Here is a 25,386-nt window from a genome sequence, read left to right as displayed (position 1 = left end):
CAAATCAAAAATTTTAAATAATTTTTATTTTTCCTAACATACTCACCGAGAACTACTTTTCGGGTAATGGCCCTCCCTTCCGTCCCCGAGTGCCATCCTTCCATTGCCAAGTTGGGCTAAACGACGAACTTAATGACGATGCTGACCCAGAGAGGCAGTGACCTGCCCTAATCCTGCCCTCAGGGCGCATTCTCTGGCGGCGGGGGGTAAACCTATATAGAGCGGGGTAAGGGGGGGTAACGGCGGGAAAACCTTGGTCGAGATTGAGAGATCACCAAGTGACTCCATAGAAAAGTAGTTCTCGGTGAGTATGTTATGAAAAATAAAAATTATTTAAAATTTTTGACATATATATATATATATATATATATATATATATATATATATATATAAATATATATATTTATATATATAAATATATATAAATATATATATACATATATTATATATATATATATATATATATATATATACATATATATATATATATATATATATATATATATATATATATATATATATATATATATATATATATATATATATATATATATATATATATATATACAGTGGTACCTCTACATATGAATGTCCCAACATACGAATTTTCCAACATACAAAGTATAATTCGACCAAATTTCTGCCTCGACATCCGAAGTGTTGCTCCAACTTACGAAGTAAACATTACGCCATTGAGCGTCGAGTGCTCAGTTCTCTATTCTTGTGTGTATCGTGTGGTTGTCCTGTTTGGTCTGTTATTAACAGTGCTTATTTTCTTCCTTTTCTCACATTTCCTTTTTGATTTTACCTATAATCATGGTGCCTAAGAAGCTAAGTTTCAGTACAGGAAGAAGGCAATTCTTTCATTAGAATTGAAGCAAGAAATTATAGAAAAACATGAGAGCAGTGTGCATGTGAGTGATACTGTATGGCTAAACAATATGGCCGGAATAGGCCTATGATCTCGAGGATCATCAAGCTGAAGGCAGCCATTAAAGCAAATAACCATCGAAGGGGATCACCATTATTACAAGACATCGTAGCAATACCCTGGAAGAGATAGAACACCTTTTGTTGATAGGGATAAAGGACAAAGAGATTGTTGGCAACGATCATTTGTGAGAAGGGCCAGCGTGATGAACAGAAAAAAAGAAAAAAGTGAAGCAAAGAAAACCAAGATAGCATTAACAAGCTCTTTTAAATAAGACTTCTCTCTTTTTTCTGTTTCTCTCTAATCATAGCATTAACATGTTCTTTAAATAAAATCTCTCTCTCTCTCTCTCTCTCTCTCTCTCTCTCTCTCTCTCTCTCTCTCTCTCTCTCGTTCTTCTTCGCTGTTATAGTGTTAGATACGTCTATTATTTTTTTTTCCGAGAGGGAGAGAGAGAGATTAAACAAAAATGGGTTTAGAGTACATATGATTTTTGGGCTCAAGCCATGGCGTCCTGATGGAAGGTTCCTTTTTGGTAGCTTCCTTGGGTAAATAACTACTAAGATATTCCCAGAGAATTTAACCACAGGTTATCACAGAATTCTAACTTCTGGAGCGAGTATCCTAAAGGTTTCCCTTTTAAGACATCGTATATCAACAGGGGACGCATGTATTAACGCGCCACATAGCTATCTACACCCCGAACAGAGTTAATGCTTCGGTGTGTAAGGGCTGAGAATAGCTGGGAGCCGTTCCATAGCTAATCTCATCCGTGGCTACTTTTGGTACTCGAGACGTAAACAAACGGGCGCCATTGCTTAAATGACGTCACGACCGTCTTCATCCTTTGTTCAGTAGCTCGCCCTACTTCGACGGATTTTCCCTGTGCTTTACTTATCGCTTTGCATCTACGTTATGTCGCTACCTTCGGCCTCGCCTTCTTCTGGAAAGTTGAGTACAAGGTTCCAGTATTGTTTAGTTAAGCTCTGACCGTGAAGTAAATATTACTTTCCGAGATATTTGTTGTTTTGTGGCAGAGCTGTGCCTCTACCGGACCCGTCATTTTATGGCGTCGTTGTTGTTATGCATGCCTTATTTAGTTAGCCACAACAACGCTTCCGGCCTCAATTACTAATTGATAACATTAGTTTATTTAGTCTTCATAGCTAGGAACTTTTATATCGTGTTTTGACGCTTTTTATCGGTCATCGATTGACCTCATACCAGTCGGCTACTATAGCCCCCAGGCCAGAGCGCCTATATATCAGTGTTCATGCATGATTTTATTAGTGATCCTAGGCTAAGTTATAAAGATAGTGGCATTATTTTACAATACTTTCGACTGTGATGCAAGTGTTTTTCGCCTTCAGGGACCATATAGGGGATAGGTTAGTTAGTGTCCCTTCCTAACCTAACCTACTTGTAGGACCCCTATATGCTTCCTTCATCCCCCTGCCCTTGGCATTCCCTCTGTTTAGCCTTGATTCCCTTTCTAAGTAAAGGGATCAAGCGCCTAACGGAGTATATTATCGCCTCTCAGTCCTCCCTAAGGGAATGAACCCCCCCTTAGGGTTGCGTCCGAGAGTGAGGAACAGCTAGCCCTTCCTCTATAGCTAGGACTAGTCTATGACTGTCCTGCGATAGCGATATGTCTTCTATCTTTCCTAGTTCAGGGCTCTTAGCCCTGCTCTAGGTTAGGTTTTGGAAGGTTATTCTGTCCCCTGCTGAAACTGTACCCATGCACCGTTTCAGCCAGGCTGCCTTATCTTAGGTTAGGGAGTGTCCTCCCTTTCCCTAGTGGCCGCTCTGGTACAGAACCCCTTCCATGGAAGACTCTTCTCTTCTCCCCTCCCCACCTATCTCTTGTATAGCCTAGCCTACACTTAGGTTAGTCTATACCCATCTGTCCCCTGTCCTACAACTCCTCCTTAGGGTGGAGTGATAGGGCTACCTTGAGCTTCTATGTGCAGTCCGCTCTGGTACATATACCCTTCATAGTGTCCTATGGGGTTAGCCACTGGATGTGTTCTGTATGTAGAGGTCTCCCCCTCTTTGGGTGTCCCCTAGCCCTCCCTTGGGCTACCCTAGCTCCCGGTCCTCTGAGACCCCTGCTTCTGGGTGATAGAGCCAGCCTCTATCATGGGTACACCCTCTCAGGGGGGGATGTCTGGGAGTCCATGACTGGACTTCTTACATCCCTCCCCCTGTCTCTTTCACTATCCGGGTGCCGGTCCCTTGCCGCCTCCACTGTCGGCGATACCCGCCTCCTACCTTGGTGACTCTCCCCTTACCCTCATGGCCGCCAGCCCCCCGCGTGCCGGGGGACTGCCGACCGCCGCCGGCTTCCTGCCGATGGCTCTCCTCCTTCCTCATAGCTTCGCCGTCCGCCTGCCGGTCGGCCACCGGAGTGCCGGCATCCACTGCCGGCAACCTGGTTCCGCTATAACCATCCTTGTCCCCGTCACCAATCCGGCATCCTCCGACTGCCGGAGCCGCCGCTCCTCTGCCGGCGTGTCGCCGTTGTGCCGGCGGCCGCCGCCCTGGTATTACTCTTGACTTATATATTGTCTGTTCTAATGCCAGAAACTCTGCTGGAGCGGCCTCCGGCGTGCCGGAGGTTTGCCGGAACCCCCCGGAGGCGTCAAGACTACTTGCACCCCCTTCTACTAGCTATCATATGAATACTGATAGCCCTACACTGCAAACAGATGGCCTGTTTACGCTATTAGATCAGTACCTTGGTACTGTTCTATTAGTAATCATGCTGTCTCTTTGCATTCTTCAAAATTCCAGCATGCTGCGTGTATCTTAGCGCGGCTGGTTGCCGGAAGCAGTTACCCTAAGGGACCTGTTAGCCCCCTAATTTGGGACTGAGTGGCCTCGGTCCCAAACTTATCCTTGGCATTTCCCATGGAATTCCATTGCCCTATGGACTTCTAAGGAATACTATCCTGTGCCTTCGGCCATCTCGGATTATCCAAGGATAAAGCTTGCGGTAGCCAGCCGGGCGGGATGCATGGAGTATGTTTCTTTACTACTTCAATCTCTATGCATCACACCCTTCATTAAGTTAAAATTAATGATTAATGTTAACTTAGCTTAAGAGCCATTCTTATGACTCCCCCATACTCATTTTCTCTTTCTTCCACAGGAGGAGCAGATGAAGTGTGACTTCGACTTCTGCGCTGTGAAACGCCCGCACTTCTACGGGCATACGGCTTGCAGGACTCACGCCCCTTGTGCTAACAAGAAAGGGGATTTGAAATTCTGGGACCCGCTGAACTGTACGGTCTGCCAGGCTCACATAGCTGATGGCTTCCATAACTCTCCCTCAGCGGAGATCAGGGACATTGCTCGAGAGAAGCTACGCAAATGGGTGCGTGGCTTCCAGAAGAATGCCACCGGACCGTACCTGGCCACTGAAGAATTGAGGTCACTTCTGTTCCCAAAGGCCTCCCCTGATTCTGTGGTGCCCAAGGATTTGATCCCCACTGTCCAAATTACGGTGGAACCTGATGTAGTCATGGCCCAGTCCATGCACGATTGCCGCCTAGATTCCGATGATGACGAACACATGTCGGATGTCTCGGAGGGTACGGAGAAGACCCTCATGGCTCAAGGAGCTGAAGATGATGAAGACCAGGTGGAATACGCCGAGTCGGAGCAAGAGGTCGCTCCTCCTTCCATCTCCGCCCCTACTCCTACACCGACGGAAGTGTCTCTCCCGTCTACCTCCACGACCCCGGAACCCTCATCATCCACTCAGGAAATGCTCCGGTTGATTAAAGCCGTCATGGACGACAAGTTAAAGGAGAATCAGGAGTTCATCAGGTCCATGATAGGATCCAAAGAACCGAAGAAGATCTCGGTTAAGGATCTCCCCGCTTGCTCTCATGCCAACCCATGGAGGTATGCTGAGCATATGGTGATAGCGACCGGCAGAATCTTTGTCAGCGACAAGATCGGCTCGGTCCCCCTGGAAGATGTGGAATTCTTCCCAAATTTTGAGGCCTACCCGGACTGTTACGTCCGACATCGCTCTGAACCTGCCTCTAAAGAAGAGACCGAACCGAAAGAAGAGATAGTGTTCGATCTCGCGAAGGCCGAGGCTATGCTAGCCAACACGTTCAAGAGTAGGGGTTTTACCTGCTCTAAGCTTCCGGCCCTGAGCAAGAAGCACCCTACCTACGTCGCACCTGAAGATGCAGTACTTCTATTCATGGAAAAGGCCTTCACTGCGTGCCTTAAAGCTGTGGAAGAGGGGAAAGCCTGCCCTGCACTGGAGGAGTGCAGACCCTTCTCCATAGTTACTCCCCCTGACGCTCGACACTGGAAGGACATCCAGCATACTTTCGTCGTGGGAAAGCTAGATCCTGACGTCGCCGGACGTCAGTTTAATGAAGACCTCCCGAAGCTCAACGATCACCTCCTTCGTCGGGAACAAGATACGAAGGAGAGGCTCGCAGCATCCATGTCCCACCAAGTCCAACTTGAAATTATGGCCTGTGACACCAGAGTACCAGACCACTACATGGTACTTGCCAAATCCCATATGGCAACTCTGATGAAGGACTTGTACCACTTCATGAAGGCTCGGAGAGCCTGTCGTGAATTCGTGTTTGCAGGTGCCACTGTGAAACACGAACCCCGGAGGCTGATTTCCTCCAACATCTGGGGCAAACACCTCTTTCCTTCTGACCTTGTGAAGGAGATCACTGACAAAGCTGCCACGGAGAATAGGAACCTTCTCCACAAATGGGGCATGTCAAAGAAGAGAAAACCCTCTCAGGACGACGGACCTCAACCTAAGAGGAAAGCCTCAAAACAGAAACCCCAGCAACGTCAACCAAGACGTCAGTTTCCGGGACCCGCTACCTCCCAAGTGGCAGCTCAGCCACAACAGACCTTTCAACTGGTCACCCAACCGGTATTGTCACAGTCACCGGTTTTCACCCCTGCTTTCGAGCAACAGACGACTACCTTTCGTCCCAAAGGTAGAGGCTCAAACAGAGGTGCAGGCAGAGACGCGTCTCGCCGTCCCTCCAGAGGCAGAGGAGGAAAGGGAGCTAGCGGCCGAGGCAGCAAGCCCTCGGGACACCAGAAGCAATGAAGTGCTTCCGGTGGGAGGAAGACTCCGCCAATTCCAGGATCGTTGGACCTTCGATCCCTGGGCACACAGCATCGTCAAGAAGGGTCTAGGCTGGAGTTGGACTCAACCACCCCCAACATTCCAGCAGTTCTTCCAACAATCAACCCCCCTTCTGGAAGAATATGTCCTAGATCTCTTGAACAAGAAGGTGATAAGGAAGGTAAAGTCCACCAGGTTCCAAGGAAGACTTTTGTGTCCCCAAGAAAGACTCCGACAAACTCAGAGTCATTCTGGACTTATCCCCCCTCAACAAGTTCATAGCGAACGACAAGTTCAAGATGCTGACTCTTCAACAAATAAGGACCCTTCTGCCTCGAGGTTCCTACACGGTCTCCATAGACCTGGCGGATGCCTACTGGCACGTTCCAATGAACCATCACGCTTCCTCCTACCTAGGATTTCGACTCCAAAGGAAAAGCTACGCCTTCAGGGCCATGCCCTTCGGCCTCAATGTGGCCCCTCGGATCTTCACAAAGCTGGCGGACGCCATAGTACAACAGCTCCGCCTCCGAAACGTCCAGGTGATGTCCTACCTCGACGACTGGCTAGTTTGGGCTCCATCGCCCGAGGATTGTGTAAAATCCTGCAACAAAGTCACCCAGTACCTAGAACACCTGGGATTCAAGATAAACGAGAAGAAATCTCGCCTCTCTCCAGCTCAGAAGTTCCAGTGGTTAGGAATCCAATGGAACCTTCAGTCACACCGCCTTTCCATCCCCCAGAAGAAAAGGAAGGAAATAGCAGGGTCTGTCAAGCGACTACTGAAATCCAAACGGATTTCAAGACGCCAGCAGGAACGAGTTCTAGGCTCTCTACAGTTCGCCTCAGTAACAAACCCAGTGCTTCGTGCACAGCTAAAGGATGCCGCGGGAGTCTGGAGACGTTCTGCATCCATCGCTCGAAGAGACCTCAAGAGACGGCTCCCAAACAGACTTCGACTTCTCCTCAAGCCGTGGTCGGAAGCAAAGGCCCTGAAAAGGTCCATTCCTCTTCAACACCCACCTCCATCACTCAACATCCACACGGACGCTTCGCTGGAGGGTTGGGGAGGTCACTCCCACCAAAAGCAGGCTCAAGGCACCTGGTCTCCCCTGTTCAAGACGTTCCACATCAACATCTTGGAGGCCATGGCGGTCCTTCTAACTCTGAAGAAACTATCCCCGCCTCCCTCGATCCACATTCGTCTAACCCTAGACAACTCGGTGGTAGTTCGATGTCTCAATCGCCAAGGCTCAAGATCGCCCCAGATAAATCAGGTGCTTCTCCCAATCTTCCGTCTGGCAGAGAAGAAGAAGTGGCACCTGTCTGCAGTTCACCTACAAGGATTCCGCAACGTGACAGCGGATGCTCTATCTCGGACAAACCCGATAGTCGGAATGGTCTCTAGACGCAAGATCATTCTCCTTCATCTCTCACCAAGTCCCAGAACTTCAGATAGATCTCTTCGCAACGAGCGACAACAATCAACTTCCTCGGTATGTGGCCCCGTACGAGGACCCCAAGGCAGAAGCAGTGGATGCCATGTCACTGGACTGGAACAGATGGTCCAAGATCTACCTGTTCCCTCCCACCAACCTTCTGCTGAAAGTCCTCTCCAAGCTGAGAACCTTCAAAGGGACAGCGGCCCTAGTGGCTCCCAAGTGGCCCCGGAGCAACTGGTACCCCCTGGTCCTGGAGCTGCAGCCCAAGCTGATCCCTCTCCCGGGCCCAGTTCTCTCCCAACAAGTACAGAAGTCGACTGTCTTCGCTTCATCATCGAAAATCAAGGACCTTCATCTCATGATTTTCTCTCCCTAGCCGCAAAGAAGAGGTTTGGGATCTCGAAGAAAAGTCTAGACTTCCTCGAGGAATACAAGACCGAATCCACAAGACGGCAATACGAATTATCCTGGAGAAAATGGGTCTCTTTCGTCAAGACAAAAAATCCTAAAGAAATCACAATTGATTTCTGCATGTCCTTCTTCATTCACCTTCATGGACAAGGATTGGCAGCCAATACGATTTCAACCTGCAAATCGGCCTTGACCAGACCAATTCTGTATGCCTTCCAAATTGATCTGTCCAGCGACATCTTCAATAAACTACCGAAAGCATGTGCTCGTCTACGCCCAGCACCCCCACCAAAACCGATCTCCTGGTCATTAGACAAGGTGCTCCATTTCGCCTCCAACTTGGATAATGATTCATGCCCTCTCAAGGATCTGACTCAGAAAGTTATATTTCTCTTTGCTCTTGCTTCGGGAGCCCGAGTCAGCGAAATAGTGGCATTATCAAGAGAAGAGGGTCACATCCTGTTTACTGATACAGGAGACATTACCCTCTCCCCTGATCCGACGTTTCTCGCCAAAAATGAATTACCCACCAAAAGATGGGGCCCCTGGAGAATATGCCCCCTGAAGGAAGATGTCTCTTTATGCCCAGTAGAGAGCCTCAAGGTCTATCTTCGCAGAACTTCGAACTTTGGTGGAGGCCAACTCTTCAAAGGAGAAACATCGGGCAGCGACCTGTCACTGAAACAATTAAGAGCGAAAATCACCTACTTCATTCGCAGAGCGGATCCTGACAGTACACCCGCCGGTCATGATCCTAGGAAAGTTGCATCATCTCTGAATTTCTTTCAGAGTATGGACTTTGAAAGCCTTAAAAGCTTCACAGGCTGGAAGTCCTCGCGCGTTTTCTTTAAACATTATGCGAAACAAGTGCACGAAGTCAAACATTTTGTGGTAGCCGCAGGTAGTGTTATGAAACCTGCTCCTAACTCTGCATAGAACAGTGAGTTACTTGGGACTCTAACTCTTCGGGTGCCTATGTTGACCCTCGAGCGATACATAGTGATGTCGAAAACACTTAGTGCTTTTATAACTGTTCTTATCCCAGGTGAAATGTCATAGTTGTCACACAAGTGCCGCATGCCCTGAGCATGATGTGTTTTAATCAAAGACTAACGTTCCTCGAGAACGAGTGCCTACTAATAAATTTGAAATTCCTTTTCAGATTCAAGAGCAAGTCTTTATTACTATGTACATTATAATTACTGTAAATGAACTTTACTTATTGCTGCAATTCATTTAATTTCTGCATTTGTGAAATAAAATTTCTATTTTATTACCTGTGCGTCTCAATCAGCTCCTACTTACTATGAAATACATGCCTGTCATAGTTTTATTATCCCCTTTTCCTTATGGTTCATGGAGAAATTAAGATAATAACCCTTAATTTATATTCACTCTGACTATGTAATATTCCAATACGAATACTTACTCTTCATACCCTGGAGATGAAACCAACCTTCTCAGCACACAGTGTCCAACCACCACTGGTCTGCTTTCAGAATGTTCCTATACGAATGCCAAACATTCAGCTTCGTCTCCAAGTTCTTCAAGTTCTTCTATCAGGGTGAATAGCCCTTCAATACCACTTTGACGTCGGCATGGCCCGTGGGAACTTCACTGCCAAGGGGGGCAGGAAGATTCTTCCCTACGGTTCTTTACTAAGATTACTATGCTATTTTGTCAAAGCCCTTGGCACTTACTAATAGGGGAAAATCTACCACGATACATTGATTCTCTGGTATTCTTCCATCAGGACGCCATGGCTGGAGCCCAAAAAACGGATTTTGAGCGAAGCGAAAAATCTATTTTTGGGTGAGATAGCCATAGCGTCCTGATGGACCCTCCCTGCTACTTCGTCCAGTTTTTAGGTCCCACCCTGCTCTGCTGTATCATGGTGATTGGCAAGCAACTGGCTTCAGGATGAAGACGGTCGTGACGTCATTTAAGCAATGGCGCCCGTTTGTTTACGTCTCGAGTACCAAAAGTAGCCACGGATGAGATTAGCTATGGAACGGCTCCCAGCTATTCTCAGCCCTTACACACCGAAGCATTAACTCTGTTCGGGGTGTAGATAGCTATGTGGCGCGTTAATACATGCGTCCCCTGTTGATATACGATGTCTTAAAAGGGAAACCTTTAGGATACTCGCTCCAGAAGTTAGAATTCTGTGATAACCTGTGGTTAAATTCTCTGGGAATATCTTAGTAGTTATTTACCCAAGGAAGCTACCAAAAAGGAACCTTCCATCAGGACGCCATGGCTATCTCACCCAAAAATAGATTTTTCGCTTCGCTCAAAATCCGTTTTTTAACAGCGTCAACGAGTTGAAAAACAATTAAATGTAACTAAGAAAGTAATAACAGCTAATCTGAATTCCTTTATTAACTAAAACAAATATTGGTACAAACACACTCGTGTGTGTATGCACAAACACACACACAGGTGCAAAAATTGCTACCAGTAAGAGAGACGGTCGGGGTGGAGGTAGAGATGGTGACTGCGATAACATACCGTAACTCGTCACTGAAAGTGATGAAAATAAAAAATCAAAAGAAAAAAAATGTAAAAAATATGAAATATAAAGATAAAAAAAAAAAATAAGCTAAGTTAGATTAAAATTTCCGTAGTGTAAGTTACGGTATGTTATCACAGTCACCATCTCTACCTCCTCGCCAATCATGTCTCCTCGTGCGTGTGTGTGTGTTTGCGCATACGCACATGAGTGTGTTTGTATCAATATTTGTTTTAGTTAATAAAGGAATTCAGATTCGCTGATATTGTTTTTTTAGTTACATTTAACTGTCTTTCAACTCGTTAATGCTGTTAAAAATCATATGAACACAACACATTTTTGTTTAATCTCTCATTTTTGTTTAATCTCTCTCTCTCTCTCTCTCTCTCTCTCTCTCTCTCTCTCTCTCTCTCTCTCTCTCTCTCTCTCTCTCTCTCTCAGAAAAAAATAATAGACGTCTCTAACACTAACAGTGAAGAAGAACAAGAGAGAGAGAGAGAGAGAGAGAGAGGGAGAGAGAGTATTTATTTAAAGAACATGTTAACACCATGTCTACCTTCTCGCCGATCGTCCGTCTCCTCTTGGCGTAGCAAATCCTACACCTGCGTCGCCTGTCTCTAAGGTAAAGTGGCAATAAAACACATTTTTTATTTATTACAGGATTTCTTTATAATTATCTTTTTTACATGCTTCTTTCATATTATGCAGTTATGTTATTGTTATGTGTAATTATGTGTAGCCATTTATTAAGGATTTATAATGGGTTTTTAGGCTGAAGAACGAATTGAATGAATTACCATGTATTCTTATGGGAAAATTCGTTTCTACATCCGAACATTTTCTACATCCGAAGTCGGTTGTGGAACGAAATAAATTCGTATGTAGAGGTACCACTGTGTATATATATATATATATATATATATATATATATATATATATATATATATATATATATATATATATAAAACAACAACCATTGCTTGTCCACCACAGAGCAAAGGCCTCAGACACACATACATACATACACACACGCAGACACAGACACAGACACACACACACACACACACATATATATATATATATATATATATATATATATATATATATATGTGTGTGTGTGTGTTTATATACTATGCCGATACCGATAACCATTTTTTTTTCTAGACCTATACAGATACCATTGAAACAACCAATACTTCAATATTATTGAAATTCTTTCTAATTATTACAATAACAGTATAATATTGATTTGATGACTGACTTTTCAACTTCTTCAGTGTGCACAGACTTTTCAACTTCTTCAGTGTGCACAATGCAGTGTGTGAGGCTTCATTAGCCCTATTTAGTAAACATTACCGGCCGAACACTCCGTGGTATTTATTCAACATAAAACAGTGTTTTAAAGATTTTTTTTTTTTTAAACATGTTTAGCAACTGTATGGCTCTGTCCATGGCAATAACACAATCTGATCATAAATCTAATGCCTTCCTTTATATGATTTTTCTAACTTACTGAATGTCATAATATTGATTAACCAGATCTCTGAACTAGAAAAAAAGCTATTCATAAGTAGAGTAAAGTAATGAACTATTTGCATTTGGGGATTTAGTCTTAGTGTGAGGAACAAAAATGGTAGCTTCAACTGGAAAAAAATTTAATAGGTTTCCATTTCTAACACTCAATATCAGCAAATTTCTCCCTAATAGCGTTATATTCTACACACCTCCCTTTGTCTTTTAATTAACGTTTAGGTACAGTTGTCTGCTTGAATTCTAGTACACACCAAGGTGGGAGAGAAGTAGAAATTTAGAATGTATGCTGAAATTCATATAGGAATTGTTCAAGGAGTCACTATTAATACTAAACTTCTTTATTCAGCGAAGTCCATAATTCAGTTATTAAAATGTTAATTTTTTTTATGAGAGGTTCCTCAACTGACAAACATAATAGGTTCCAAGAAGTTGTTAAATTTTGGCCTAGGGTAGGCCTAACTGGAATCCTATGCCTATGACTTCCAATTACAAAAGTCAACAAATAATATGGTTTCATATGAAACAGATATCGGGTTTATACAAATGTCATTTTGCTTACTGTATTAAATGATATAATATTATTTTATTACCGTACAGTATTTCTTTATCTTATCTTTGTTTTTTCAGTTGAATATGTTTGCATGCCCCGATGTTTGTAAGTTGGGGACCTTCTATACACTAGAAGATTAAGATAATATGGAATTATTCTAAATATAATATTAAAGAAAAAGAAGAAAAAAACATTGCAAGACTATTTCACATCACTATGTTCCGTCTACTTTAGTGGCCGATTCCGAGACTCGCAAAAAAGACCAATACTACTGATACTATTATTATTATTATTATTATTATTATTATTGTGCGTGTTTTGTACCACAATATAAGGGTAAGGGAGATGTGCATGAGTGTTGTAATTCAAGGGGTATTAGTTTGTTGAGTGTGGTGGGAAAAGTGTATGGTAGAGTAATGATTAATAGGATTAAGGATAAAACAGAGAATGCAATCTTAGAAGTACAAGTTGGTTTTAGAAGAGGTAGGGGATGTATGAATCAGATTTTTACAGTTAGGCAGATTTGCGAGAAATATTTAGCATAAGGTAAGGAGGTGTACGTTGCGTTTATGGATCTGGAGAAAGCGTATGATAGAGTTGATAGGGAAGCAATGTGGAATGTGATGAGGTTATATGGAGTTGCTGGAAGGTTTTTGCAAGCAGTGAAAAGTTTCTGCAAAGGTAATAAAGCATGTGTTAGGATGGGAAATGAAGTGAGCGATTGATTTCCGGTGAGAGTGTGGCTGAGACAGGGATGTGTGATGTCGCCGTGGTTGTTTAACTTGTATGTTGATGGAGTGGTGAGAAAGGTGAATGCTCGAGTGCTTGGACGAGGATTGAAACTGGTAGACGAGAATGACCATGAATGGGAGGTAAATCAGTTGTTGTTTGCGGATGATACTGTACTGGTTGCAGACGCGGAAGAGAAGCTTGACCGACTAGTGACAGAATTTGGAAGGGTGTGTGAGAGAAGGAAGTTGAGAGTTGATGTGGATAAGAGTAAGGTTATGAGATGTACGAGAAAGGAGGGTGGTGCGAGGTTGAATGTCAATTTGAATGGAGAATTACTTGAGGAGGTGGATCAGTTTAAGTACTTGGGGTCTGTTGTTGCAGCAAATGGTGGAGTGGAAGCAGATGTACGTCAGAGAGTGAATGAAGGATGCAAAGTGTTGGGGGCAGTTAAGGGAGCAGTAAAAAATTGAGGGTTGGGCATGAATGTAAATAGAGTTCTGTATGAGAAAGTGATTGTACCAACTGTGATGTATGGATCGGAGTTGTGGGGAATGAAAGTGACGGAGAGACAGGAATTGAATGTGTTTGAGATGAAATGTCTAAGGAGTATGGCTGGTGTATCTCGAGTAGATAGGGTTAGGAATGAAGTAGTGAGGGTGAGAACGGGTGTAAGAAATGAGTTAGCAGCTAGAGTGGATATGAATGTGTTGAGGTGGTTTGGTCATGTTGAGAGAATGGAAAATGGCTGTCTGCTAAAGAAGGTGATGAATGCAAGAGTTGATGGGAGAAGTACAAGAGGAAGGCCAAGGTTTGGGTGGATAGATGGAGTGAAGGAAGCTCTGGGTGATAGGAGGATAGATGTGAGAGAGGCAAGAGAGCGTGCTAGAAATAGGAATGAATGGCGAGCGATTGTGACGCAGTTCCGGTAGGCTCTGCTGCTTCCTCCGGTGCCTTGGAAGACCGCGGAGGTAGGAGCAGTAGGGGATTCAGCATTATGAAGCTTCATCTGTGGTGGATAACGGGGGAGGGTGGGCTGTGGCACCCCTAGCAGTACCAGCCGAACTAGGTTGAGTCCCTTGTCAGGCTGGGAGGAACGTAGAGAGGAGAGGTCCCCTTTTCTGTTCCCTTTGTTTGATGTCGGCTACCCCGCAAAATTGGGGGAAGTGCCTTGGTATATGTATTATTATTATTATTATTATTATTATTATTATTATTATTATTATTATTAGCCAAGCTACAACCCTAGTTGGAAAAGCAAGATGTTATAAGCCAAAAGGTTCCAACAGGAAAAAATAGCCCACTGAGGAAAGTAAATAAGGTAATAAATAAATGATGAGAACATGTTAACAATAAATCATTCTAAAAACAGTAACAATGTCAAAACAGATATGTCATATATAAACTATAATAAGACTTATGTCAGCTTGTACAACATAAAAACATTTGCTGCAAGTTTGAACTTTTGAAGTTCTACTGATTCAACTAACTTGGTCACAGCTGGAATAAAACTTTTATAATACTGTGTAGTATTGAGCCTCATGATGGAGAAGACCTGGCTATTAGAATTAACTGCCTGCCTAGTATTACGAACAGGAGGGAATTGGCTAGGAAAATCTGAATGTAAAGGATGGTCAGAATTATGAAAAATGCATGATGAACTAACTGAACGACGGTGCCAAAGATTAATATCTAGATCAGGAATAAGAAATTTATTAGACCATAAGTTTCTGTCCAACAAATTAAGATGGGAATCAGCTGCTGAAGACCAGACAGGAGAACAATACTCAAAACAAGGTAGAATGAAAGAATTAAAACACTTCTTCAGAATAGATTGATCACCGAAAATCTTGAAAGACTTTCTCAATAAGCCAATTTTTTGTGCAATTGAAGAAGACACAGACCTAATGTGTTTCTCAAAAGTAAATTTGCTGTCGAGAATCACACCTAAAATTTTAAAAGAGCCATACAAATTTAAAGAAACATTACCAATACTGAGATCCGGATGTTGAGGACACCGTCCTTGACCTACTTACAATCATACTTTGAGTTTTGTTAGGATTCAACTTCATTACCCCATAATTTGCACCATGCACTAATTTTAGCTGGATCTCTATTAAGGGATTCAGCAACCTCAGATCTACATTCAGGGAATGGAATTGATGCAAAGAGAGTAGCATCATCTGCATATGCAACAAGCTTGTTTTCTAGGCCAAACCACATGTCATGTGTATATAGTATGAAAAGTAATGGGCCAAGAACACTACCCTGTGGAACACCAGATATCACATTCCTATACTCCTCATGGATGCCCATCAACAACAACTCTTTGAGATCTATTACTTTAAAAATCAATAATAATGCTAAGAAACGACCCACCCACTCCCAACTGTTTGAGTTTGAAAACAAGGGCCTCATGATTAACACGGTCAAAGGCAGCACTAAAATCAAGGCCAATCATACGAACTTCCAGATCACAATCAAGGGATTTTATACAGCATTGGAGATTGTATGAAAGACATCACATGCTCCAAGGCTTTTACAAAAACCAAATTACAAACTAGGGAATAGATGATTACCTTCAGGAAACCTATTAAGACGTTTTGCAAGAACATGTTCAAAAACTTCAGAAAATATGGGAAATTTGGAATTTGGGCGGTAATCAGTGGGACTTGAGCTACCACAAACACATTTACATAGAGGAGTAACATTACCAATTCTCCAACAAGTGCTAAAAGCTCCTCTTCTAGCTAACTTGAGCAAAATAACAGATAACTTTGGAGCTAAGAAATCTGCAGTCTTTATAAAAAACAAAGGAAAAATACCATTTGAGTCTACGCCCCCATGAGCATCAAAGTCCATCAACAGAGCTTTAATTTCACGAGATCAAAAATCTAAACTAGTTAGTTTAGCCTCAGGAAAACAGGAATGAGGAAGTTCAAGTTTTTCATTACTCTGTTTATTGGCATGTTTGTCTATCTATCTATATACTATATACCAAGGCACTTCCCCCAATTTTGGGGGGTAGCCGACACCAACAATGAAACAAAACAAAAAGGGGACCTCTACTCTCTATGTTCCTTCAGCCTAATCAGGGACTCAACCGAGTTCAGCTGGTACTGCTAGGGTGCCACAGCCCAACCTCCCACATTTCCACCACAGATGAAGCTTCATAATGCCGACTCCCCTACTGCTGCTACCTCCGCGGTCATCTAAGGCCCCGGAGGAAGCAGCAGGGCCTACTGGAACTGCGTCACAATCGCTCGCCATTCATTCCTATTTCTAGCACGCTCTCTTGCCTCTCTCACATCTATCCTCCTATCACCCAGAGCTTTCTTCACACCATCCATCCACCCAAACCTTGGCCTTCCTCTTGTACTTCTCCCATCAATTCTTGCATTCATCACCTTCTTTAGCAGACAACCATTTTCCATTCTCTCAACATGGCCAAACCACCTCAACACATTCATATCCACTCTAGCCGCTAACTCATTTCTTACACCCGTTCTCTCCCTCACCACTTCGTTCCTAACCCTATCTACTCGAGATACACCAGCCATACTCCTCAGACACTTCATCTCAAACACATTCAATTTCTGTCTCTCCATCACTTTCATTCCCCACGACTCCGATCCATACATCACAGTTGGTACAATCACTTTCTCATATAGAACTCTCTTTACATTCATGCCCAACCCTCTATTTTTTACTACTCCCTTAACTGCCCCCAACACTTTGCAACCTTCATTCACTCTCTGACGTACATCTGCTTCCACTCCACCATTTGCTGCAACAATAGACCCCAAGTACTTAAACTGATCCACCTCCTCAAGTAACTCTCCATTCAACATGACATTCAACCTTGCACCACCTTCCCTTCTCGTACATCTCATAACCTTACTCTTACCCACATTAACTCTCAACTTCCTTCTCTCACACACCCTTCCAAATTCTGTCACTAGTCGGTCAAGCTTCTCTTCTGTGTCTGCTACCAGTACAGTATCATCCGCAAACAACAACTGATTTACCTCCCATTCATGGTCATTCTCGCCTACCAGTTTTAATCCTCGTCCAAGCACTCGAGCATTCACCTCTCTCACCACTCCATCAACATACAAGTTAAACAACCACGGCGACATCACACATCCCTGTCTCAGCCCCACTCTCACCGGAAACCAATCACTCACTTCATTTCCTATTCTAACACATGCTTTACTACCTTTGTATAAACTTTTCACTGCTTGCAACAACCTTCCACCAACTCCATATAACCTCATCACATTCCACATTGCTTCCCTATCAACTCTATCATATGCTTTCTCCAGATCCATAAACGCAACATACACCTCCTTACCTTTTGCTAAATATTTCTCGCATATCTGCCTAACTGTAAAAATCTGATTCATACAACCCCTACCTCTTCTAAAACCACCCTGTACTTCCAAGATTGCATTCTAAGTTTTATCCTTAATCCTATTAATCAGTACTCTACCATACACTTTTCCAACTACACTCAACAAACTAATACCTCTTGAATTACAACACTCATGCACATCTCCCTTACCCTTATATAGTGGTACAATACATGCACAAACCCAATCTACTGGTACCATTGACAACACAAAACACATATTAAACAAACTCACCAACCATTCAAGCACAGTCACACCCCCTTCCTTCAACATCTCAGCTTTCACACCGTCCATACCAGATGCTTTTCCTACTCTCGTTTCATCTAGTGCTCTCCTCACTTCCTCTATTGTTATCTCTCTCTCATTCTCATCTCCCATCACTGGCACCTCAACACCTGGAACAGCAATTATATCTGCCTCCCTATTATCCTCAACATTCAGCAAACTTTCAAAATATTCCGCCCACCTTTTCCTTGCCTCCTCTCCTTTTAACAACCTTCCATTTCCATCTTTCACTGTCTCTTCAATTCTTGCGCCAGCCTTCCTTACTCTCTTCACTTCTTTCCAAAACTTCTTCTTATTCTCTTCATATGACTGACCCAATCCCTGACCCCACCTCAGGTCAGCTGCCCTCTTTGCCTCACGTACCTTGCGCTTTACTTCCACCTTTTTCTCTCTATATTTTTCATACTTCTCTATACTATTACTCTGCAGCCATTCTTCAAAAGCCCTCTTTTTCTCTTCCACTTTCACCTTCACTCCTTCATTCCACCATTCACTGCCCTTCCTCATGCTGCCTCCAACAACCTTCTTGCCACATACATCACTTGCAATCCCAACAAAATTTTCTTTTACTAACTTCCATTCCTCCTCTAAATTACCAGTTTCTCTTACTCTCACCTCATCATATGCCATTTTCAACCTTTCCTGATATTTACTTTTTACCCCCGGTTTTATTAGCTCTTCAATCCTCACTACCTCCCTTTTACATCCACCTACTCTATTCCCCCACTCTTTTGCTACAACTAATTTTGTAATATATATATTTATATATATATATATATATATATATATATATATATATATATATATATATAAGGGATTTTGACGAAGGAAAAATCTATTTCTGGGAAGAGACCTGTGACGCTCGGTGAAAGAAGTCCTTCTTTACACTTTTCTAATATAAATCTTCCAAATATACTAGAGAAAGATAAAAGCATGGAATGCAGAGGTTACTACCCTCGCGCGAGCACCTTGTGGGTGTCGTGTATACAACAGGGGCGTGTGAAAACCACTATTCACAGGCTGTCTTCCATTTAGATAATTCCTCCATCAAAGGGAAGGGCCGTAACAAGCCCTAGAGAACACAGTTGGCCCACGCCACCGACACCTACCACGCGCGCCCTCTAGGTCATCCTTCTGCAAGAACATATGGCTTGGCAAGGAAAAAAGGGGTGAAAAGTATTGTGCTATAATAAAATGTAACAAATGACATAAAAAAGTATTAGAAAAAGAGAAAAAAATTCATCACATGAATTAAAGTAAATATTAATAAAGAAAGAGAACAATTCCTTACCTTAGTCCTATAGTTGGCTTGCACACTGGAAGGGATGTTGCAAGGAATGGGGAGACAGTTTTTTTGTGAAGAGGAAGTTGCAGAAGATGCTGGAGAAACTGGGGCAGGTGAGTCAGAATTCTCTGGAAGTGAGACAGAAGCTAGGGCAGGTGAGGCAGAACATACAGAAGGTGGAGTAGTAGAGGCAGCTGAGGTTGACGGTAGAGGCTTTGTAGCAATAGAGGCAGCCGAGGTAGACGGTAGAGGCTCTGTAGCAATAGAGGCAGCTGAGGTAGAGGGTAGAGGCTCTGTTACTGGCAAATCTGGAGTATTAGAAGCAGCTGATGTAGAGGGTGCAGGTCTCTCTACTTTCTTAGAAAAATGCTCCAGGTTAGACTGGACAGACAGGATCCTCTTCTCATCCAAGATCTCCTTGTAACACTGCAGTAAATCCATGATGCCTCTGGAAGCCCTAGTGAACCTTAACCTTTCCATGTTAGGATCCTGAGCCTCAAAAGTTTCCAACGCTTGCTGTATCTCAGCAAAACCTTTTGACAAGCCCTGCCTTGTGAGAGCCTTAGCCTCTGGGGTGGGGGTTTCTTCTTCTTCCTCTATGATCTGCTTCTCCAGTTGTATCAAGTCCCCAGCAGATAACTCTTCTCCATGAGATTCCAGCAGCTCTGTAACATCATCAACCTCCATATCCAGATCGATTTCCTTACTCAGGGCAACAATGTTCTTAATAGCATGGTCAACTGTGTCCTCAAACCCATGGAAATCATTCACAAAATGAGTTTCCTCCAAACGCCATTCATGTTTGTAATCTTCACCTCCTCCCAGGAATCAGCGATGTTCTTCACAGCATCAAGGATGTTGTAGGACTTCCAAAAGTCCTTCAGAGTCAAGTCCTTCTTTGTTCCAGTTGCCTGTAATGCCATAACAATTGTCCTTCTGAGGTAGTAGGCCTTGAACGAAGCAATCACTCCTTGGTCCATAGGCTGTAAAAGGGCTGTGGTATTAAGTGGAAGGCAAACCACCTTGACATTAGGGTGAAAGTTTCCCAGCTGGGCAGGGTGTCCAGGGGCATTGTCCAGCACTAGCAACACCTTAAAGGGGATACCCTTGTTGGTGCAATACCGCTCCACACTAGGCACAAAATGGTTGATAAACCAGTCCTCAAACACTCCAAGTGTCACCCATGCCTTTTTATTTGTCTTCCAAATGAATGGGAGTTGACTTCTCCAAATGCCCTTAAGAGCCCTTGGATTTTCAGCCAGATACACCAGCAATGGCTTCAGTTTGAAGTCGCCAGCAGCATTTTCCCCAATAAGTAAAGTTAGCTTCTCCTTGCTGGATTTATGACCTGGTGCTGACTTCTCCTCCTGTGTGATGTACGTGTGGTTAGGCCTGCGCTTACAAAATAAACCTCTTATCCATGTTGAACACTGAAACTGAGTGATGCGCCTGACGCCATCTTCCTCGCCCACAACTGAAACAAACCGTATTCATCCGCTGCACGCTAGGAACTAGTTTGCAATTGTTTACGTGGCTTACGGCCCTAACGACGGAAGTTGGAACAACGCTTAATATTATTTTTTATATTTTTATGGGGCACGTTCGTAACCTCGAAACAGCATAAGTCGGGACCATCGTAACCCGAGTTCTCCCTGTATATATATATATATATATATATATATATATATATATATATATATATATATATATATATATATATATATACTGTATATATATATATACATATATATATATGTATATATATATATATATATATATATATATATATATATATATACATATATATATATGTATATATATATATATATATATATATATATATATATATATATATATATATATATATATATATATACACACATACATACATACAGTACATACATACATACATACAGTAAACCCATTTAAACAGCTGGTCCTGTTATTTACTAATAAACCTTTGATACCAGAATGAGAAATATATGCAGCCACTAAAAATGAAGTAAAGATAAAATGTAAAGGTGTCTTGTTTCAGTTCCAGTTTCATCAGAACAGATGCTCACAAGAATGTCAGCTGGGCAAGCCAGCCCCCTAATTTAGTGCCCAATCACAGCAGTGGCTTTTCCAGTAAGCAGTTTAAACCCATGGTCCCAGGCTGGGATCGATCTGCTGCCATGCGAATTCTAGGAGAACACGTTACCTGGCTATTACAGGGCAAATTTTTAAACCAGGCCCCTTTATATCACCACTCCGTTGAGTAGGCTGCTGTAAATTGTATTTTAAGTTAAGGACATGATGGCCCAAAGACCACGTTTTCTCCCATTTTTCCCCATTTTTTATTTTCTTTTAATTTATGTTATTTTTGCTATATATATATATATATATATATATATATATATATATGTATATATATGTATATATATATATATATATATATATATATATATATATATATATATATATATGTATGTATATATGTGTATATATATATATATATATATATATATATATATATATATATATATATATATATATATGAATACATTCCCTGCTAAAAATCTCTGGACTAGATTACAGGCCACCTCTGGAAACTGAATCTTGCAGCATACAACGTCAAGACCCCGTCTAGGGAAGAAGATCTTGCTGTGTTACGAATAGATCTGAAATAGATAAATTGGGATATACTGTGGGAAGATTGAGTGAAATTGGCAGAACTGGCAAATATATAGTGTTAAAAGAGGGCCGTATATATGGCTTCAGAGAACATGATAGGAAAAAAAAATATGGAGTAAGTTTTCTTATTAATAAAAATCTTGTAGGTAACATAGAAGAACTTGGTAGTACAAGTGATAGAATTGTAAGATTATTTATCAAACTTAAATTAAAAGTATAAACCGAAGAACATTCAAATGTATGCATCAACAAGATCCTATACAGAGGAACAAATAGATACTTTTTATGAAGATTTGGAGATGGCTTTGAAAAATACGTGACTCGATTTACATTTGTTCTGGGTGATTTCCATGCTAAAGTAGGTAAAAAGAATAGATGAGAATTTGGAGTAGACACAAGAAATGACAGAGACATACTTGTAGAATTTGCTGAAAGCAACAATCTTAAAATCATGAAAACCTTTTTTTTTTTACAAAAAAAAAAAAAAAATATGACATGTAGAAACTAAAAATTGAATCGATTTTATTCTCGGTGAAAAAATTTACTTAGTTAAAAATGTAGTGTTAGATGAATTAAAGTCAACCAACCATAGAATGGTGAGAAACAAAATTTGTTTGGCTATAAGGAATGAAAGAGGAAAGCTAATTTTAAGAAAGAAAATAAACACTCCTGTAATAAAGTTACTCATTCAAATGTTGGCAGTAATCCAGTGCTTCTGGTTTATTTGTCTCCCCATTGGTAAAGTGATGCTATTTTGTTAAGATATCTGAAGGCTGCATTACCTTTATCTTTTAGACATAATTGAGAGATTTGGTTTTGGCTTTGTCAGTGGTAATTTTGATTGCATTATTGTGTTGAGGTATCCAGTTTGGTTATTATTCATAAGTTGATATTTCATTAGAGATCTTAAAATCTTCTCTAGTTCATGTACCGTTAGCATATGTGCATACAGTACTACTTGTTTTGCATGTGCCCTAATGTCATGCTTACTAGTACAAGACTTTTTTTTTCTATAAAACATTCACTGCTAAAATTGAAAGTTTCTGGTCATTGATTACGTTGATGTCCATAAGTGTTCCATCCAATGTCACTCACAGCAGACATTTCAATGCTAAGGCAAGTGTTTAAGATATGAATTTTAGATGAGATTTTTAGCCTAAGCACCAATAGCATATAGCTTTCTGTATTGGTGATATTAAAGTACCAAATAAACATGCTTGCCAAACATCACTAACCACAAGACCAGATTTGTAGTGAACATATGATTGTCTTACATTCATTGGTAGTCTTTTAGACTGTAGAATGAACATTTTACAATTGTCATGTTTGTTGAATTTTTTTTCAAATATATTTTTTGAAAAAAAATTTGCTTAACATGTAGAAGGTAGTGGGTTAAGATAAGAAAATAATTTTTCTATTTTTGTAATTTTGAATAAGAATATGAAGGAAGGAAAGGAATGGAATTGCAAAAAAAGGCAGAAATTAAAAGTTTTGTTTTGTTTCTTTCCAAATACAGAAAGTTAGATATTTAATCTAAAGGTAAAATTGGCGCATTAGAATACTGTGACAGATTAAATTGAAAAATAAGTATAAAAGTCTCCTAAATTAGGTCAAAAATAGGAAATCCAGATGTTCTCTTGTGGTTTATTACGAAATCACCCCATATGGGACAGCTTCTTTATGTTAAGTATAAGAAGTGATTACTGTATAAGGAAATTGTATGCCATCTGTACTTAATGTATTCTCTTTTCTTTTCTTACATAGTTAAAGGACTATCAGGCAGTTCGTCCAATATATTATGCTTGGTTTATTAATGAATCTGATTCATGGAGGGTCTCTAAAATAGCTTGGCAGTGGCTCGAAAAAGCGTTATTGGAAATTGAGGATTTCTTTCAAGATTTCTCACAACTCACAAATTTGGAAACAGTAGATGGTAAGACAGCTTTTTTGTTTGATATAATTACTGTACAGTATTACTAAAATTATTTTGAAAAGTATAATATTACTACTATTGTTAAACAGAGTACATTATCAGTATTTCAATTAGTCTTACCTAGAAATCCCATTGCTATTACAGAGTCTTAAAAGTGCAAGCTTCTTGACCTTAAATTAAAAATTTCTCACAACACTGGAAAAGGGTCAAACATTGGATTTGTACCAGGTACAGTCAGCCCTCTCTACAGTATATTCATGGGGGTTAGGTAATAGACAGGCACGAAGATCGAGAATCCCCTAATGCTTGCTTCCCTAGGGTGGGTCAACTCATAACTTACCAATTCACTTATGATTACCTACTTGCAGTTGACTAACACACTATAGTCCATTTCTTTTAGCTTGGCAGATTTGCACAGACTCGCAGCGGTGCCCTTTTAGCTCGGAAAAGTTTTCTGATCGCTGATTGGTTAGAATTATCTTGTCCAACCAATCAGTGATCAGGAAACTTTTCAGAGCCAAAAGGGCACCGCTGCGAGTTGGTGCAAATATGCCTCGCTAAAAGAAATGGACTATAGGTAACCCACTATACTGCACTACATTGTTTTCACTTGGTTTCTGCCATGGTATTCTAGTTCATATTACTTTTCAGAGGCAGTTGTACATTATTAACACAGCTTCGTACAAATTATAGATATGAATGGATATATATATATATACATATATATATATATATATATATATATATATATATATATATATATTAATATATATAATATACAGTATATATATATATATATATATATATATATATATATATATATATATATTAATATATATATAATATATATATACATATATATATATATATATATATATATATATATATTAATATATATATTAATATTTATATATATGTATATATATATGTATATATATATATATATATATATATATATATATATATATATATATGTATATATATATAATATATATATATATATATATATATATATATATAATATATATATATATATATATATATATATATATATATATATATATATTGATATGTATATATATTGATATGTTTATATATATATATATATATATATATATATATATATATATATATATATATATATATATATATATATATTGATATGTATATATATATATATATATATATATATATTGATATGTATATATATTGATATGTTTATATATATATATATATATATATATATATATATATATATATATATATATATATATACATATATATATATATATATATATATTGATATGTATATATATATTGATATGTATATATATATTGATATGTGTATATATATATTGATATGTGTATATATATATATATATATATATATATATATATATATATATATATACATATAATGTATATATATATTTCTGGGCTCCGACCTGTGTCGCCCAGTGAAATGCTCCTAAAGCACCATTTCTAAGGTATATAACTGCTATATATTACCAGAGAAAAAATTGCATGGGAATGCCAGGTTGAACCCAGCTCGCTCACCTGTA

The 25,386-nt window shown here is 40.5% G+C and overlaps 1 protein-coding gene and 1 pseudogene across 1 annotated transcript in view; one reads left to right on the top strand and one right to left on the bottom strand.

The window, feature by feature from the left end:
- Window positions 1-25,386, top strand: part of LOC137627883 (2',3'-cyclic-nucleotide 3'-phosphodiesterase-like) — a 356,880-nt gene that overhangs the window by 126,630 nt on the left and 204,864 nt on the right. The window contains exon 5 of the mRNA XM_068359321.1: window positions 23,656-23,824. Within this exon, the coding sequence (XP_068215422.1) occupies window positions 23,656-23,824 (169 nt within the window). The remainder of the gene's footprint in view (window positions 1-23,655; window positions 23,825-25,386) is intronic.
- LOC137627874 (tigger transposable element-derived protein 1-like) lies at window positions 18,768-20,198 on the bottom strand (annotated as a pseudogene).

This window comes from Palaemon carinicauda, chromosome 2 (genome assembly GCF_036898095.1).
Source record: "Palaemon carinicauda isolate YSFRI2023 chromosome 2, ASM3689809v2, whole genome shotgun sequence".
Lineage (NCBI taxonomy): Eukaryota > Metazoa > Arthropoda > Malacostraca > Decapoda > Palaemonidae > Palaemon > Palaemon carinicauda.
Note: the sequence above shows the minus strand (reverse complement) of the source record. Positions and strands in the feature narration are given on the sequence as shown.